The sequence below is a fragment of the Eucyclogobius newberryi genome, unplaced genomic scaffold (assembly GCF_026437365.1).
Source record: "Eucyclogobius newberryi isolate DKJ021-1_F unplaced genomic scaffold, fEucNew1.0.hap1 SCAF_7, whole genome shotgun sequence".
Lineage (NCBI taxonomy): Eukaryota > Metazoa > Chordata > Actinopteri > Gobiiformes > Gobiidae > Eucyclogobius > Eucyclogobius newberryi.
Window position 1 is genome coordinate 14209494 of NW_027316389.1, and position 18757 is coordinate 14228250.

At 40.0% G+C, this 18757-nt stretch overlaps 2 protein-coding genes across 2 annotated transcripts; one reads left to right on the forward strand and one right to left on the reverse strand.

The window, feature by feature from the left end:
* Positions 1-11185: 11185 nt before the first annotated feature.
* LOC140349344 (uncharacterized) lies at positions 11186-14201 on the forward strand. The gene is made up of 3 exons (XM_072435641.1): positions 11186-13772; positions 13858-13914; positions 13982-14201. Exons 1-3 carry the CDS (start codon positions 11186-11188, stop codon positions 14107-14109), a joined length of 2772 nt encoding a protein of 923 aa, XP_072291742.1. The 3' UTR covers positions 14110-14201.
* Positions 14202-15216: 1015 nt separating this feature from the next.
* Positions 15217-17894, reverse strand: etfbkmt (electron transfer flavoprotein subunit beta lysine methyltransferase). The gene is made up of 3 exons (XM_072434967.1): positions 17388-17894; positions 17188-17318; positions 15217-15750 (listed from the first exon to the last, which is right to left on the reverse strand). The coding sequence occupies exons 1-3, from the start codon at positions 17645-17647 to the stop codon at positions 15401-15403; spliced, it is 741 nt and encodes a 246-aa protein (XP_072291068.1). The 5' UTR covers positions 17648-17894; the 3' UTR covers positions 15217-15400.
* Positions 17895-18757: the final 863 nt, after the last annotated feature.

The window sequence follows — 18757 nt, forward strand, 5'->3', positions numbered from 1 at the left end:
TCTCAAAAGGAGTCAAATCAAATCAAATAGGCTTAACTTTGTTATCTTAGATCCAGTGTAGGGTTAGGAGGATTGTGGGCTGTAATGGCTTCTGGCCAAATATGTCAGTGTATTCGAAGCCCACATATTTCATTATATTGTCATGTAACTTTTCAGAGAGGTCATGTTAAAATCAAGGTCAGGGTTTTTTTTCCCCTTCAACAACAGACTGATGCTTGTAAGGCTGACTTACAACTGCAGCACCGTGCACTTGTCGGCTTCGCTAATTAGAAAATATACTGCAGGCAGGAGTTCGTTTTTGAGCAGAAGACATCAGCTAAGGCAGAAGGTCTAAATGTACAGTGTAAGTGTATTTATACCTTAACCTAATTGATGTAACATTGACGTTAAGGTAAAGTTCATGTTCCCGTACACATAACACAGACAGCCCTGTGACAGTCATCAGTTCTAAAACAAGATTGCCAACAGGGACTTTCACACTCGGTCAAAATGTCTAGAGAAACAGTCTATGATGATAGAACTGTATTCACTTAGCAGATTTTGTAAGCTTTATGAGGACAATTGAAAATGTTAGCACAAGATGATTAAACATGTTGACACACGGTGTCGAAGTTTAGTCTATAACAGACTGCGAGAGGCGAGGATCGTTCTCAAGGTCTTTATTTGATGAAAACAGGGAAAAACAGGCAAAACAGTAGCGTGTTGTTCGTCTTGCAGCTGAGATCCAACTCTCCACAAGATTTAGCTGTGTTTTATATAGCTGTTGCTTGGGTCTGATAAAATGGCCTGACGTTAGCTATGACGTCCGCTTTAAGATTGTTTTGACTAGTCCGGAGATAATCAGAAAATACACAGAAAGTTCATTGTGACCCATATGCAGTAAGATTGTCGTGGCGCATGCATGATAAATAGGACACAGACATGACAATAGTGTCCAGGGTGTACCCCGCCTAAGGCCCAAAGTCACTGGGATAGGCTCCAGTCACCCGCGACCCCGAAAGGGAACAAGCGGTAGAAAATGGATGGATGGACATGACAATAATTGATCATTATCCACAACGGTAAATGATGGAACTAAATCTTTGAGAAGGAAGACAACGTTACAAGACATAAGAAGTTTGGAGACCATCCATATCTTTAACCCCGGTGGAATACGGGGGAGAAACGACAAAGAGGACCAGGCTTCCAGTTCACACACTGGACAGCCCACCACTCTGAGCGCTCTGCCGGTCTCCCACGTCCACCTTCCTTTTATTAAGGACCATACGATAGTTACACATTAACCAGCTTCCCCTAAGTGGAAAAGGTCACTGGTACAGGTCAGCTGGCCCACACTTTTAATACATTCAGCACTTTACACTGTTGACATAGACAGTTGGTAGTGAAGCTAACAAGTTAGTTAGTTGTCGTTGCGAAGGTATTTCCATCTGTTTTGGTCTTTCATGAGAAACTGCTCCGGCTGCAAACAGCTCACACACTTAGAACCACTTCTTAGACTTTTAAGCAAACTAAATATTCAAGCATAATATACATGATACATTAGTAAGATAAAATACATAAATCCAACAGTAAACTTCATTTTCTAACCCGCACAGTCAATTTTTTCATTGTAAAAAATTACCATAGCGCCTATTACTCTGTTGGTGGGGTTGGTGTAAAGTAGAAGGAAGGAAAATGCAAAAAATGACATATCTGTCAAAATGACATTTCTGTCAACAAAGATTTGCATCATAGCCTGCGACACACATTTGAGCGTGGCGCACATGGGCGGAGCAGTGCCGGGCTGGTGGCTGTTGTAAACAAATTGGACCGAAAGAAAGCTGATGAGAACAGAGGATTCAAGGAAGAATGGACTGAATCATTGCTTTCATTGCCAATATGGAAGGGTTTCCTGCATGTTTGCTTTGTAATGAGAAGTTGTCAAACAAAAAAAGTTATTTGGAAAATCATTTCCAGGGAAGGCATGCTTAATTTGCAGCCGACCATCCAGTTGAGAGTGAGATTTCAGCACTTCTGGAAACATTAGAGATTTGAAAGATAGATTTGCAGTGGATTGCATCTCCAAACTCCGCTGCTAGTTTTGTTGCAACCCGAGAGATAATAAAGCGTGGAAAACTGTTCACAAATGGTGAGAACAAGAAGGATTCTCCACAAAGACAGGGCCATTAAAATGGCAGGCAACATCACCAATTGGCAAATCAAGGACGTTAATTCAGCTCAGCCTACTCAATTGCCTGTGATGAGTTGTGTGATCTAATCGATATCGAACAGGCAGCGCTGTTATGCAGGTATGTGAACTTTGATGGGCCGCAAGAAGAAATAATCAAATATATAATTGCAGGCTGCGTTCAATTCCACTGTTGCCCAGATATGGGGGGAAAGAGAAGAGGTTTGAGGAGGAATGCGTTTTTTTTATTTTTCCTCAAAATAAAAATGACCCCAAAAATCAGATTTTTTAATTGTATTTCTATATTTTCATGTATGCAACAAAACATAATGCATTAACATTGTAATGGAAGTTAAACTTAAGCACCAAACTCCTTAGCACCTTCTACGACTCTGTTGTATCATCAGCCCTCCTGTGTGGCCTGATGGAGCAGCAGCATCACAGAGAGGGAGAGGAAGAAGCTGGACAAAGTCATCAAGAAGTCCAGCTCCGTCCTGGGCTGTGCTCTGGACTCAGTGCAGGAGGTGGGAGACAGAAGTTGCTTGACCAGCCAGTCCCTCCTACATTCTGTTCAAATGTAGAAGGGTCTGGATTCGGACGACTGGGGGCGTCAAAAAAACTCTCCAAGCATGAACCGGTCCAACCACCGCCGTTAATTTGTGTCACGTGTCTCTCAAATGCGGAAGACTTTGTGTCACGTGTCTCTCAAATGCGGAAGACATCTCTGAAATATTTCCGGAACGATTAGAACAAAATATATAACTTAATTTACCTCAGATTTTCAGAGTTTAGCACGTCACTTGTTGACTCAGCAGAAGTCGGAAACGTTTCTCAGTCTGTGTTATTTTTATTTTTTCCTCATAAGCCTCCATGCTTGTTTAGACACGAACGGACAATGCGTTTGTCTGATTGGTTAATCCGCCTGTCAATCACTTCCTTTGGAAATTGAAGCGACTGGGTTGGATTCCAGACCAAAACGTCTTTGTAAATTGTGTTCAAAGTGTGTGGTCTTGGCTGGTCAGGCAAGGACAGAAGGGTCCTGGCTAAACTCACATCTATGCTGGACCATGAGTGCCACCCCCTGCAGGACACTCTGTCCGCTCTGGAGAGCAGCTTCAGTGAGAGACTGATCCACCCTCGCAGTGTGAAGGAGAGATTCGCAGATCTTTCCTTCTGCTGCTGTCATACTCTACAATGAACACTTCATACTCATGTGCAATACTGTGACATAATGTCAATCATCCTGGTGCAATATGTTCTGTCCATATAACAGCTGTAAATAAGAGTGTTATTTTTATTAAGAGTTTTTTTTAGTTATATATGTTTTTTATTACTATATTTCTGTGTGGAATTTCCTCATTGATGGACAAATAAAGGTGATCTTATCTTAAATATCGCATAGCAGAGTTGTCAAGTGGTGCGTCAATCTCTCCAGGGAAACTAAACATTTAATCAAGAATGCCCATTATGTATTTGTAACCTCGTCATTTTGATAGCAGGCTAAAATTGCTAATATACACTTACAGCCAGTGTTCCCTTCATATAAGGCTCATATAAGGCTCATATAAGGCATCTCATTTTTTGCTGCTCCAGACAGATTTTTTTTAATTTATTTTTTTGGTCCCATATCTCTCTTTGAACATTTTGGATTGCCGACCCCTGATCTAGATGCATGCCATAACAACGGATCCACTATATTATCCCGATAGTACAATAGCTCCACGATACAGTAACCACAGTAACCACAGTAACCCCAGTGACGCCTCGTGAGTGTGGGCGTGGCTTTGACGGCGCAACTTGCGATCATCAAAGTCGCGCCCACTCGTCCACATGAGCTCATACTGTGAAGCGGCATGCGGCCAGAACGTGCGGGACGGATTGATTTGGTTTTCCTCTTACAACACGGCTGCATTTGAGCAAAAGTAAGTAACTCTATGCTATGGGTTGTGCTATGAAATCTCCGCACGTCCGAGACACCACGTTTTGACACTTTGGCTCTGGCGCAAGCAAAAAGAAACTTGCGCTAAAGTTTGCAGCCGCTCTTCTTCTAGTGGGGTAAAGGTTGGAAATGGCGTTGTCCGGGTGACGGTTTGGCTGCTCGCGCTGAAGATCTGGTCCCAGCCCGTAGTGAGAAATACCAGAGCGCTTGCAGCTCATTAAACGTAACAAAGGGACAGTGTGCAGTAGAGGTGTGGCCCCGCAACTTCTAACGGACAATGATTTTTATATGTTTTGGATGTCCCAAATTTTTAAATAAACAAAGCTTAATCAAATATCGTTTTTACCTCTAATTGTACTGTTGGCGCAACTACCAAAACATTGCATGTAACATTAGCTACAAGTTTACGTTGTCTTGTAGTTGGCTGAATATTTCAATCAGAAAGCCGAATGAGCCTAAAATAACACTAATATAATTAATCTACAGCTCCTCTCTGTGATCTCGCTCTAATATAGCGGCACCCGTGTGGATGATGACAACATTTGAAGTGTCCAATGAGAGCGCAGAGGACAAAAGTCCCAGCTAAACCGAAAACACCAATTCCAAATGTGCGCTGGTCTTGCGTGTCCCACATGTGCCCAGTGCTAGTGCCGCCTCTGCAGCTCAGTGAGGGGATTCTGGGGGTTCTGAGTCAACTTTGAGGCATGCGTTGACCTTGATGCTAATTAGAAAACTATACTGCAGACAGGAGTTCATTCTTGAGATGTATATGAAATCACAACCGATGAAGAGACGTTCAGATGAGGCAGAAGTCCAAAAGCGTGCAGTACTCTTCAAGCGTATTTATACTGGGGATGTCAACGTTGCTGGTAATTTTTCGCTGTCTCTGCCTCACTGTCTCTGCCTCGCTGTCTCTGCCTCACTGTCTCTGCCTCGCTGTCTCTGCCTCACTGTCTCTGCCTCGCTGTCTCTGCCTCACTGTCTCTGCCTCACTGTCTCTGCCTCGCTGTCTCTCTGCCACTGTCTAAATATATTTGTTTTACAAATGTATGGAAAACAGTTATGCAATGCGCATGTATGTATGTGTGTATGTGTATGTGTATGTGTATATATATATATGTATATATATATATATATATATATATGTGTGTATATATATATATATATATGGACCATATGGTGTGTATATATATATATATATATATATATATATATATATATATATATATATATATATATATATATATGTGTGTATGGACCATATGGTCCATATATATATATATATATATATGTATATATATATATATATATATGTATATATATATATATATATATATATATATATATATATATATATATATATATATATATATATATATGTGTATGGACCATATGGTCCATATATATATATATATGTATATATATATATATATATATATGTGTATGGACCATATGGTCCATATATATATATATATATATGTATGGACCATATGGTCCATATATATATATATATGTATGGACCATATGGTCCATATATATATATATGTGTATGGACCATATGGTCCATATATATATATATATGTATGGACCATATGGTCCATATATATATATATATATATATGTATGGACCATATGGTCCATATATATATATATGTATGGACCATATGGTAATTGTTCTTTATTCATTCTTGCCTTTCTCTGACGCTGGTTGACACGGAATAGAAACAATACAAATTAATTTAACCATCAGTTAAAGGTTGAATGGACAATTTTTTTTGGCCCAAATCTGAGTCATTTCCTTGTGGCGTGGACTGCCGATTTGTCCTGCCACGTATCAATCATAAAACGCACCTACCGCTCACCTGCAGCCGCGTGCGGCTCGTCCCCACGAGTAGCACCGTTCCGCGTGTCTAAGCGCATCTATGATCTATCATAATATAGTTCCCTCAGTGTGGGACAAAATGAAGACGGAGAAAGACAGTTCGAGCTGACTCAGAAGAAGACGGAAATCTACGGGAGACGAGTGATGCGATGCGATCCGTCGCGCTAATAAACAAACGCACGTGTGTGTTGTATCAGTCCACACGTGGGAGTGCGCATGCGCACTTCCACCTGCGTTCTCAAATCGCCGAAAAATCGTCCATTGCGCCTTTAAGACATAAAATATTGAAACATAAATGCAGTAGTACGAGTCAGCTCTGTGCTGAAAGCATTCGAGTGTGCTCTTTCATTTTTGTTTCCTTTTTTTTTCTCTGTCTTTTTTGATATAGCGTAAGACACATACTTTGAAGACTTACAACTACAGAACACATACAACTACAGTATGTGGCGGTAAATGCACCTTTTCAGTTTGTTGCCAACCGTCATTTAAAGTAACACAACAACAACAACAACACCACGCACCAGTAGAAAGCAGTCTGTGTGTTACTGTTGTGGACCTGCAGTGGTAAAAGTGAACCACAGTGTAACAGAAGTAACGCAAGTGCATCTTCTCCTGCTTTATAGCAGTGACGCGCCAATTCTGCACTGTCCCAGAGGATGTGGGGGCGTGTGGATACTTTTTTTTTCTGGGAAAATCTTCCAAGGAAGCTTTACTTTAAAGGTCCCATAACATGCAAAATCGACTTTTCAGAGCTTTTAACCTTCTTACATTGCTATCTGTGCTTCATAGATGTACCCAGAGTGTTTTTTTGATTGATTCCCGCAGTGTTTAGCTATATTACAGACTATCTCCTTTCCTCGAATCTCCAAACTGACGGGCGGTGGCTACAAGACCGCATCATACCCACAGGCACGCGTCATCATCATTTTATTCTTCACAAATCTGTTTGTTGTTGTCCTGAGCCAAAGAAAAGTGACTTTCTCAAAGTTTCAAGCCCCTCCCCCGAGCATTACCATGGAGATCATCTCACTAATAAATTATATAATGCTTAAAAGAGCTACAATGAGGGGCCAATAAGCATACATTTATATTATTTAATCAATTTGTGGTAATTTCATTTTTAAATTAATATGCTGTATTAACCTGTTCACCAATCCATAGAAAAACAATATCCACTTGTATTTTTCCTGAAGTTATCCGATTTCGAGATATTGTCAAGTAAACAAAGTTTTCTTCTGTGAAAATATTCACAATGAACGCTCGGCGCATTTCTCCGTCCACAACAAATTGTTTGACTCGATCTTTTCTTCAGACTGTTAGCTACAGAATCAGACCATCCACAAATTTTTCTGTCCACGGGTTTGTTTTTTACAGCCTCCGCAAAAAAAACGATATAGCGCATGCTAAAGATGACGTAGAACACTTTGATATTATTCTAGCCTATGCTCATAGCTTTCGAACAATGGGTGGGATTTAGGGCTTCTTCACACAGAATCGTCTTTATTCAGATGCGTAAAGCCAGTCAAGAGCCAGATTTTTCGGCAGGAGGCGACTAGATTTTGCACATCACGTTTTTTGATTTTGTTAGCCTTTTGGACTCACATTTAGTTGGATATATGTATTATTATACCAACAAAAAATGTAATATTATTATTTTATTTGTTTTCACCTTCATATGGGAAATTCATGGGTAAACTCAAATTAACACATTTTCAAATACATTGTTTTTAGCATAGGTATTAGTGGTCTACAAAACATCAAAATGTATGTTTTATGATCATAGAGGAGCTAAAATTGTAATAAAACAGTTTGGCACAGTTGGCACATATTTGGATCACTTGTTCCGAATATACAAAAAGGTCAACGGCACCAAAATGCTTGTTCCCAGAGATCTGAAACTTTACACAGTTGTTGGCAAGAAGATAAACAGACTGTGCAGTGAACAGCATAAGCACACAATGAAGTATGTTGTGCTTAGGACCTTTACAAATTCACAATATTCAGGCGAGACTAAAAAAGGATGCATTTTGTATGTTTGGGCTTCTGTAGTGTAAGTTCTGAAGCCCTGACAGTGTTCATCTGCAGAAACTAGAAGGCCTAAGCTTTCTAATGATGCGTCACACTCTCATGTGGAACGTAAGATCCTCTTTTAATAAGCAATGCCATTTTGGTATATCCAACCATTGTGTACAGGGCGAAATAGGTGGATTGTAACAGGTTAAAGGCGTAATGGACAATTTTGTGGCCCAAATCTGAGTCTCATTTCCTCGTGGCGTGGACGGCTGATTAGTCCTGTTTGATACTGACAAAAAAATAATACTAAATTATACCATAATTTAGATCTATAGGTAGATCTTCGGGCTTTGTCAAATATAAAAGTAGCTCGTGAGCCAAAAATGTTTGGGCACCCCTGGTCTACGTCAACAGTTTAAAGTGCTGAAATGTATTAAAAGTGTGGGTCAGCCTACTTGTACGTGACCTGTACCATAACCCTTTCCTTTTAGCTTGGCTATTAAGGTCCTTAATAAAAGGAGGGAGCGAACAGAGAAACTCAGAGCATTCAGAGCGGTGAGCCAAGCGGTGCATATTGTGACTGAGGCTTCCTTCTCTATCTGCTCTCCTCCGGAGAAAATATTTAATCTCTCTTGTCTTCCTTCTCTCTCTTTATGAAAGTTGGGAAAGTTTGTGCAGATTCAGATCCATCAGGACTAAACATGTTCAAACCATCTTTGGTACCAGAACAGTATTTAAAGGCGTAATGGATGTTTTTTTGGCACCAAATCTGAGTCTCATTTCCTTGTGGCGTGGACAGCCGATTAGTCCTGCCACGTATCAATCATAGGATGTGATGCACCTACCGCTCACCTGCAGCCTCGTCGGCTCGTCCCCAGGAGAGCAGCACGTTTGCGTGTGTCTAAGCGCATGGATCATAATATAGTTCCCTCAGTGTGCGGGACAAAATTAAGACCGAGTAATACAGTTCGAGCTGACTCAGAAGAGACGGAAATCTACAGAGACGAGAGATGTGATCCGCCGCGCTAACAAACAAACGCACGAGTAGCCGCGAGGCTTTTCTCTGCTTCCGCACAGGGATGAGTGCGCATGCGCACTTCCGCCTGAGTTCTCAAATCGGCGAAAAATCGTCCATTACGCCTTTAACAGATTTTGTAAGCTTTATATGGACAACAGAAAATGCTAGCACAAATTGATTTTAAATATATTGAAACATGGCTTGTTCAGAGGTGGGAATAGTAGCCAAAGATTTTACTCAAGAGTAAAGTTACTTAAAATAATATTACCAGTACTAAAGGTAAAAAGTAGTGATCCAAGAAATGACTCAAATAAGTTATAAGTATTTGGGGAAACGATTACTCAAGTAAGAGTAACTGCGAATGCAATTTTAAGGACAAAACATAAAATAATGCACCACATCTGGTATTTCTAAATGATAAACACAAATATGATAAACAAAATCATGTCTGAAGGCCGTGCAAGACACACAAATGTTCAACTCATTATATATTTTCACAAACTCGGTGTGGAGAAGAACCAAAACTTTAGACAAGTGATAATACTGTTACTTCAATAAGGATTAAATCTAGTATGATATAGTATAGTATTAAAACCATAGTATAGTATTAAAACTTACTCCAAAATGTACAATTTCTGGAAAAGGTTTCTAGGGTAAATGTAACTCATTACTGCCCACCTCTGAGCCTGTCCATAGACTGAGAATGAGATCAAATATGTGTCTTGGCTCCAGGCGGATTAAAGCTAGTGTCTATTTGATTACCTTGGAAGTAAAACCTTTTCAAACTATTAAATTACATTATTAGAAAAACACAATGTTGCTGCTTCTTATCATTCTTCTATCATTCCTATTCTTATAATTTCCTACACCTTGAGTTCACTCACCAGTTTAATTATAATAAACCAATAAGTGGAACTATGAAAATGTGACAATTGTGACGTATACATGTTGATGTTTCTTTAATTGGGCCTATAGCTTGCTGAAACATCTGTGTGTAAAAAGTGCATGTGAGCAGTGATAATAGACTCTGATGATCTCCTCTTCTCTCATCTTTCAGGAAGTTGTATTGGAGGTAACAAAATGCAAGGAGCTACATGGGCTAATGGACAATGTCGACAATCAACACATCCTTCTCATCTAAGCCACAACACGAGCAGTAATCATGGGAGCAACACAGCGGCTTATTTTTTACCATCCTCAAACGATGGAGTGGGAGCAATGGTTGGCCACTTTTCCATGCAAGGCGTTGGGACAAAGCAGATGTCGACACAAAGACGGAACATTTTGACTGCAAACAATCAAATATCGGCAAGCGGTCACCAAGGTTATCCAAACGCCACACAGAATGCAACTTTCACTGCCACCCCGACCGCCAACATGAACGCAGCATTTAAGCAGCATGTAATGTATGCACAGAACACGTCAGCCCCACTATTGTCATCAATGCTCCTTAGTAATGTTAAATATTATGAACCACAGGTCATGCATCAAAATCTTAATTCACGGACTGAAAATGTTACGGCACATATGAAAAATCCTACCTCTGCATCAACGACGCAGGCAGTGTACAACATGCAACAGCAGACTCCTCTCCAGAGCTGCATGTACAGTCAGCCTTCCGCGCAAACAGCCGGCGGTCCTCAGACTTTGCCGTCTTATTCGCAGGCCGTTTCTGTCAAAAGATTATGTCTTGCTTCTTCGCATGTACCCGGCGCACAAATTGTTCAAGAGTACACGGCTATTCCTGTCACGCAATTCGCTACCTCTTTTGTCAACAACTCTACAACCAAACAGAGTGACCAAGCTAACTACGGTGTGCCTCAGAAAAATGCATTTAAAGTGTTGCGTGGATGTAACGGTGCTTTTTTTCTTCAGAATAATGCCACTAGTCTGGGCAATTCACTCACTGCTGTCCCTGTTCAAACGCATTGTCATTTCAATCAAAATCAGGAGCATGTGCAGCAACTTGCGGTCTCACGCAACGGAGCCGTGCAGACGACGCAGCCCGTTATACTTACCACAAATTGCAATGCATCTCCAATGGGGTTACCTTCTCCGACAGAAAACAAAAGTGAACGGTTCCAGTTAAAAAAAAGACTCGCTCCTCCACAGACAATTGCAACAACAAATGACTTCCCAAACACACCATTAGGCAACCTTGAGTCCATGTTTTTAAAAAAAATCAACGGTGTTCCGAGTGTGAATCTGAATGCTCCACTGTATCGAGCGTCTCAAATCAACAGGGGTGAAGCATTTGAACAGATCGAGACCGTCGTTTTGGCCGGCCAAGCGACCAATGGCGCAACGCTCATGTCACCAGGTCGTGCTCAGCGTGCGGTAGCTGTCGTTTTGCCGCTGTCGCAAGAAAACGCACCGGACGACCATCCGTCCCCTACAAGCAAACCATCTCCAAACGCTTCATCGAGTCCAAGTTTTTGCTCTAGTGACCAAACAAAGAATTTCCAAACTTCGGGTTTAAAAGAGAAGTCGCCGAAACTGACAAGCGATTGTGATGTTTCTTCAGAAAAGGCCAACGTCCAAAACCCCTCACTAAATCTGAAACGAATGTTAAGTACGGATGACCCTCCACCACCTAGACTCTCCAATCTCCCCTTAACTTTCGCTCAACTGGTTAAAGGACCCATCACACAAACCCCGCACATTTCTGGAAGGCAAAAGAATTCGGTGAATAGGAAGACTCCGACAGAGACGAAACCATGTCAAGAACCACTCTCCTCTGTTCCAACCACTGAATGGACACTAGAGAAGTTGCATTTAGAAATTAAACTTAGGGAGGCTTCTTTGAATGAGAAATCTGAAAATACAATTGAACCTGTTGACCAACAACAAGCAGTAAAGGAATTGATCAGACGATTTTGGAATGGTGGCTTGAAAAACATTCTAATTGCTGCAAGATCTGGTGGTTTCTTTCATCAAACTGAGGAGTTTAAGGAAGTGTGTAGAACGCTCACTGAAGACACTGTCATTTTATCACAACGAAAAAGCCAAAACGATCTTAACGCCAAATACCATGTACTACAACAAGATGAAGTTTATAAGGAGGAAATCCCCTATATATCGTCATGGTTAAACACTAACAGCCAGCTTGATGACATTGATAAGGAGTTTGGCCTGCCTTTTTTCTTTAAATGCAGTCAGGAGTACGGTGAACATGCAGACACCCAAGGAGGAGTACAGGACAATTCTGAAGCGGGGCTCAAGTCTGTCAACTCGGAAGAAGCTGTAACCCAAAGCGACAAGTTGGACCAGGGCATCAAATCTGTGGACAGTAAGAGCAACAATATCGATGTAGAAATCCAAAATGAATCAAAGCTTTCAGAAACGGATTCCCCAAAAGACGGTGACGAAAACCAGTGTGACTCGAATGTGGAGTCGAGTGACCCGAATGTGGAGTCGAGTGACCCAAGTTACTCATTTCAAATTGAGGTTTTATCTCCTGCAAAAGCTAAAGTTATCTTTGAACAACTGGACCCACAAATGGCGTGCCCTTCCAAATTAGAAGCAACTGAACCAAATGCCCAAAATGATGCCAAGAGGCCAACATGCAGTGCAACAACTTTAGAAACAGTTTGTTGTATTGAAAAATGGAAGGAGAAAGTTTTTGGTTTGGCTTCAGAGGGAACATGCAAGTGCAAAGTGATAAATGACGACGAAGAACCACAGTTACACAGTGCTGATGACAATAGTTGGACTATGGATTTTTTTGACTTGACAAATGATGACAGTCCTACTGTTCCTCCCAAAGCAACAGGGGACATGCAAGAAGGCAGGAGTCCTGACAACAAGTCTGCCATTTTAGTTTTAAGTGAAAGTGAAGATGAAGACCAAGTCTCGAAAGACGATCAAACGTCCCAGTCTAAAGATAATGAACAAAACTTTGCTAAATCTGCAGAAGAGCCCCATGTAGTAAGCTCAGACAAAAATGCATTAGACACTTTGATGCTCTTATTTCATATAAGTGAAAATGCTGTTAGTGAAACTACTTGTACAAAGGAGCAGAAAATGAAGGAACAGAATGAAGACTGTAGAATGAAGATGGAAAAACCTGCAATCTTACAACACAGTCCTAGTGATGATTTAAATAAACTTGGCAAAAAAGCTGACGAGGACATTCCGGATTTGTCATCATCACATCCCTCCAAAAAACTCAAACCTTCGTCTCATTTAAGATCACAGACTATTTTTGAGAGCTTCTCAAAATGCAGAAAAACTGCTTCCATCTCAAGTGTCGAATTGACACTATTTGGCTCAAGGCAAGAAAAATGTGCTTCTCAGAACACCCGGCGAAGCCACAGTTGGTATGACAAGTCTTTGCAGCCTCCTGAAAGGATTTATGTTAACATGAACCCTTCAACAAATGACCAAGAGAAAGAGCCATTGAGCAAAGTGTCTGTGAAAAGACGGATACATGAAAACTGGATGAAAAGCTTCCCACTTGCCACCATTAAGATTAGGAAAAAAAATAAGAATTTTGCCATAGTTGGTAAATTCACCTCCCCTTCTAAAATTAAGCTCAAAGGTTCAAAAAGAAAAGCCAAAGATTCTGATGATGGTCTTCATCGTAAAAGGAGAAGGACGCGTGGTGTAGAAAAATCTGTGGATTTAATCAAGAAACTGGATATTGAAGTAAAGCCTCTAGAAGAGAATATTTTGAAATTTAATGTGTTGCCCAGTACTTTCAGCTTTGAGGACGAGCCCCAGAACGTAGACTCAATGACTGATTCTACTGCAGGTACAGCTGAACTTCCAAATTTGAGAACATTTATTTTACAGAGCAATAATTAAAGCATGCATGCATTTTTTTTTTTTATCAGCAGATGAGAAAACCAGTCCTGGTAAAGCGGCGGTAAAGACACTAGTTTTAAAGACACAAGGTGAGACGGGTGACAAATTAACCAACTGTGGTGTGAGCAAACAAAACTAAGTAATTCTGCTTCACAGGAGCCTGGCGTCACGAGTCCAGGGATAAGTCTCCTGTGCAAAGCACGGCATCAAGCACAGAGTCACTTGGTCTGTTTCAGGAGTTTCAGAAGAAGCACAAAATGAGACGAAGGTCTTCAGATCAGTGACATCATCTTAAGACATTTTTGTGGGGGGCTGTAACTTGACATTGTGCTTAAACCGTCATTAAGGTATATTTGTCCATGTTTAAAGTTTTGGTGTATTTATGTACATTCCAAACATTTGTAGTTGAATTTCCAACTTTTTACAGCTTTAAATGTTTGATATTCAAACCTGTTACCTAATTTTGCATGGCTTTTTTTGTATACATTTTTATTTTTCTAAATAAATACCTGACATGCAACGATGTATAATTTTCTAACATTTTGATTGAAACATACACCCACAATTGGGAATAACCACCCTGCAAATTTCAGAAACGATAATCTAAACTTATTTCCTTGGGAGTACAACACCGGTTTTCAAGTAACAAACTGAAACATTATTTTGGCTGCGTGTGGGCTGTAGATTTAGAGCTCGGCATCAACTTTGACAAATTATCTATTGCATTCTTGTCTTATCAACAAAAACTCCTGCTGGGTCACATCATAAACTCCCGTTTTCAATGTGGAATAATTTGAAATGTGCCTTGAACACTTCAGATCCGTGTAAAGAGAAACTTGTTAATAAGTATCCCTAATATCTGTTTTACATGGAAAAACATTATTCGACCACTTGAATTAAAGAACTTCAGTATATTGCTGTACATGATAACTGGAGCTTGTGGGAAAGCATCTGTTGGACAGTTTCTGCAAGATGGCCCCCTACTGGACAGAGGCCATTAAAAGTATTCAGCGTGTTCTTTGGGAAACATGGCAGCTGGACTGAGGAAGAGAGACCTTGACACTCCCAGCAGCCAGCAAGAAGCAAGAAAGCGATAACATGAAATTGTTTATCAGAAGAACCTACTATGCCGAAATGGACTTCATATTGTTCTTGACTTATAAGGGACCATGAACAAATACATTGTACTTAAAAGAGCTGCACCAGAGTTAGCATGTGCTAAATTTCCCTTAAATGTCTCAGATTAATGCCTTCATATTTTTTATGTTTAGTCAGTCTCATTAATGCAGTGTTCCCTTTATTACAAAATTATCTGTACATGCAAATGTGTGATGAAACACTCTAAAAAACACAAGGGCAATACAAGAATTGAAGCCTAGACTTTGGAAGTTTAATACAGGTGAAATGTATTTATTATGGCAAGCAGAATTATAAACCCTCTGCAGTATTGTCCTTTCAAGTCCAAGATAACACAGGCCATAGATTGAGCTATCTGTATAGTATTGTCAACAGACACCGAGCTGGAGGCCTTGTCCTTGTGCGGCTGTACAATCGTATGTGATACAATTATTTACTTTAAAATCTAGGTCTGTAGCGCCAAACACTGCTGTAGCTTAACCCGTAGTTCTCTTCTCTCACTGACTGTGGAAGTTCATACTGGGCCACTTGATGCAGATGTTGATGAATGGCGTTCGCCTCAAACGCAGCTCTCCCTGGGTCCCCGATAAGCACCGCAGTTTTGTGAGTTCTGATGCAGAGATCCAACCACGCGTGAAGAGTTGTGGCCAGAGTCTCGTCATAAAACATGTCTCCCAGGAGAATCAGGTCAAAGGGCTCGGGCTCGGAACTGATCATGTTGTCGGCCACACAGACAGGAGGCTCCAGGTTGTTCAGTTCCGAGTTCATAATGGTCACGAGTCCTGCAACTTAAGACAATAGAACGGTAAACAATAAAACAGATGTCCATAACGACTAATGGAGTAAAACTTTGGAACAAGCTCAGTGCAGAAGTCAGGCAATGTCCAAACATGATACAATTCAAAAGAAAATAAAGTAATTCTCAAAAGGTATGAAGAATGTGAAAATTGCTAGTATAACCTTGTAAAGAACGTTACATAGGTGAGACGAAACAGCCTCTACACAAGAGGCTTTATCAGCACAGAAGAAATACAAGTTCAGGACCACAGAGCGCCGTGCATCTCCACCTTGAAGCCTCTAATCACTCGTTTGAAGACGGTGATGTGAAGGTTTTAAGCAGGGAGAAAAGATGGTTTGAAAGAGGAGTTAAGGAAGCTATTTTTGTTAAAAAAGTAAGACCTTCTTTAAACAGAAATGGAGGGCTAAGGTTTAATCTTCCTGTTATTTATAATGGGTTACTGAACCCCTGGAAAGGTAGAGGACATTCAGATGCTAATCAGGTACTCAGGGTGGTTGAGCCAGGGTCTCACAAAGACAAAGAGGTTTCTAATAGCCCATTAAAATTCTGAATAGGTTAGCTCGGTAGTTACAAGGGGGGAGTTTCTGTTGAAACAAACAACTCTTTCTACTTCAGGAAGGCTCCTCCCAATGGGCGGGTCTTACCACAGAACAGTATTAATATCGGAGTTCTCGACCTAAATTCTGTTATTGACAATGACTCTTGGATGAGAGTCGAAACGTCTATTTTTTCAAACTGAGTCCAGATGACTACAACTGAAGCTTTTTCTACTATAGTATAACCTTTATTACATCATTATTATAACTCATAACGAACGGGGGTAGGTTCATATAGGTTTTACATCTTCCTACTCCCTTTCGAACATGTGAGATGTATTTTAACTTAATTTCTATATGTATGACTAATTTTAAGTCTACGTGTTTGAAACAAATAAATACATTAGGGAAGCACAATAAATCACAATCTAATCAAAATCACTATTCAAGTTTTCAAATTGTTGCAATTATTTTGACAACAGAATCTCTTGCAAAGAGCAAAATATATCTTTTTATAGAAAAATCTACAAACATGTTCTGAAATCCATGGAATCTTTTAATGTTTTCGTCTTCATTCGACACGACAGTGCAGCACGAAATAGGGATGAAACTGGGGAATGACATGCAACAAATTGTCAATTGAGTTGGATTGGATGTTATCTCCTAGAGTTGATGTGCACAAAAGACTGTCAAAGTTGTGCTGCCAATACAAATATTTGTTAAGTCATCCGTTTTAGAGCGTTGCTTTATAAATATTAACTTGATGTTGCTGCGTTATTGTGACAACTCATAAAACCTCTCTTAGAAAAATGCATTTAATTTTCTTTGTATCCTCTTTTGAGACTTTGGTCCAAAACCTGATTATTCTACACATGAGTGAAGTGATTTACCAGTGTCAATATCGTTGGCAGTGACGTGTTTAGCGCCACACTTCTTGGCAACAATCGCTGAAGCTCCACATCCACTTCCCAGGTCCAACACAGCTTTGCCTCTGCATACCTCTGGATTATCCATCAAGTATCTGAAGAACAAGCAGAACACCATTAGCCTTTAAACAACAGAACACATTTGTGAAATATTTACGACTTACCTCGAAATAGCCTGACCCCCGGGCCAATAAATTGCCCAGTAAGGGTCATTAAAAGGCCACAATTCAGGCCTTTCGTTCCAGAATTTACATTTTGGAGTGAAAAGCCTCAGGCGGATCTCAGGGGTCAATGACTGGTCACCCACAACTTCCGTGTTTTCTAAAATAAATCTTCGGACATCAGAGTGACAACCACGTAATGTAATACTACCTTTTGTTGTTTTACAGGCACGTAAAAACAAACAGAAACTAGAGAGGTGCATGTCATTGTTTACTTATGTCAAAACGCAGTGCACAACGAGCCAAACAAAACGCAAACTGGCATCACAAAACTAGCCTCTGTGAGATTTGTTTACCAGAAAATATCTCTCCAATGATTTGTCTACTTAATCCAGAACAGATACGAGGGATTTTCGACAATATAATCCACATTCCCGAGGTAAAAAGCGTGCATGTATCTAAACTTTTATGGGTAAACTTCAAACCCGGAAACTTTTAAGCGTCGGACAATTTCCGGCACTTAAACGAGCCCCTCGATCATTATATGTGGTTCCTAGTTCCCACTGAAAATAAACTGTAATTAATAATAATGTAGGTTTATGTTGCCATTTTATGTTTTGGTAACAGCTTCTATTTTATTTTAATAAATTATTCAATTAACAATAACCAAAAACTAGTCATAGCTCAACCTGACAAGACTCAAATAATATGTAATCAACATTAAAAAGCCTGCCCCTGGCAAATACTCCATTTGATAATTCAAAACACTGATCTGAATCTACATTTAGTCAACCTGACAATCAACCCTGATGTATTTGTATTCTCTGAAACATGGCTAACCTCCAAAATCTCAAATGCTGACATTTCTTGGACAATTAAAATAGATTTTGTTGTGATAGACCCAGTAAAGGAGGTGGAGTAGCAACATTTTAAAGTCTTGTTTTACCGCATCTGTAAGCAACAAAGTCTCTAAATCAAAGAGTTTTGAATTTATAGCCCTTGAGGTGAGATTAGGGAAAAATAATACTGGACAAATTACAGCTGTATTTCTTATTGTCCCCCATCTGTAGGTGAGCATGAGAATATTCATTGGTTGCCCAAAATGTCTGACAATCTAAAAATCTATTGTAATGAGTTAAACCTCACATAACTTATTACTGCTCCCACGCGACTTGACCCTAAAGACCCACTTAAAGCAACATTGGACATTATCTCGAGCAACAAACATCTGAACTACCAAAGTACAAAATTAATTAACTCAAAATCAAGGGCCTTTTAATGAACAAACATATCTGTATCTGTATTAGAGTGACTTTGGTTTTACTACTTATATTACAGAGCTCAACACAGTGTTGACCTTTTTGATGAAAGCA

Excerpts from the sequence above, each read along its gene's own strand:
- LOC140349344 (XM_072435641.1), top strand. The coding sequence starts at position 11,186 with ATGTTTTTAAAAAAAATCAACGGTGTTCCGAGTGTGAATCTGAATGCT. Across the intron at positions 13,773-13,857 it reads AATGACTGATTCTACTGCAG|ATGAGAAAACCAGTCCTGGT; the intron begins GTACAGCTGAAC and ends TTTTATCAGCAG. Across the intron at positions 13,915-13,981 it reads ACTAGTTTTAAAGACACAAG|GAGCCTGGCGTCACGAGTCC; the intron begins GTGAGACGGGTG and ends TCTGCTTCACAG.
- etfbkmt (XM_072434967.1), bottom strand. The coding sequence starts at position 17,647 with ATGCACCTCTCTAGTTTCTGTTTGTTTTTACGTGCCTGTAAAACAACA. Across the intron at positions 17,319-17,387 it reads GGGGGTCAGGCTATTTCGAG|ATACTTGATGGATAATCCAG; the intron begins GTAAGTCGTAAA and ends CTTGTTCTTCAG. Across the intron at positions 15,751-17,187 it reads TGCCAACGATATTGACACTG|TTGCAGGACTCGTGACCATT; the intron begins GTAAATCACTTC and ends TATTGTCTTAAG.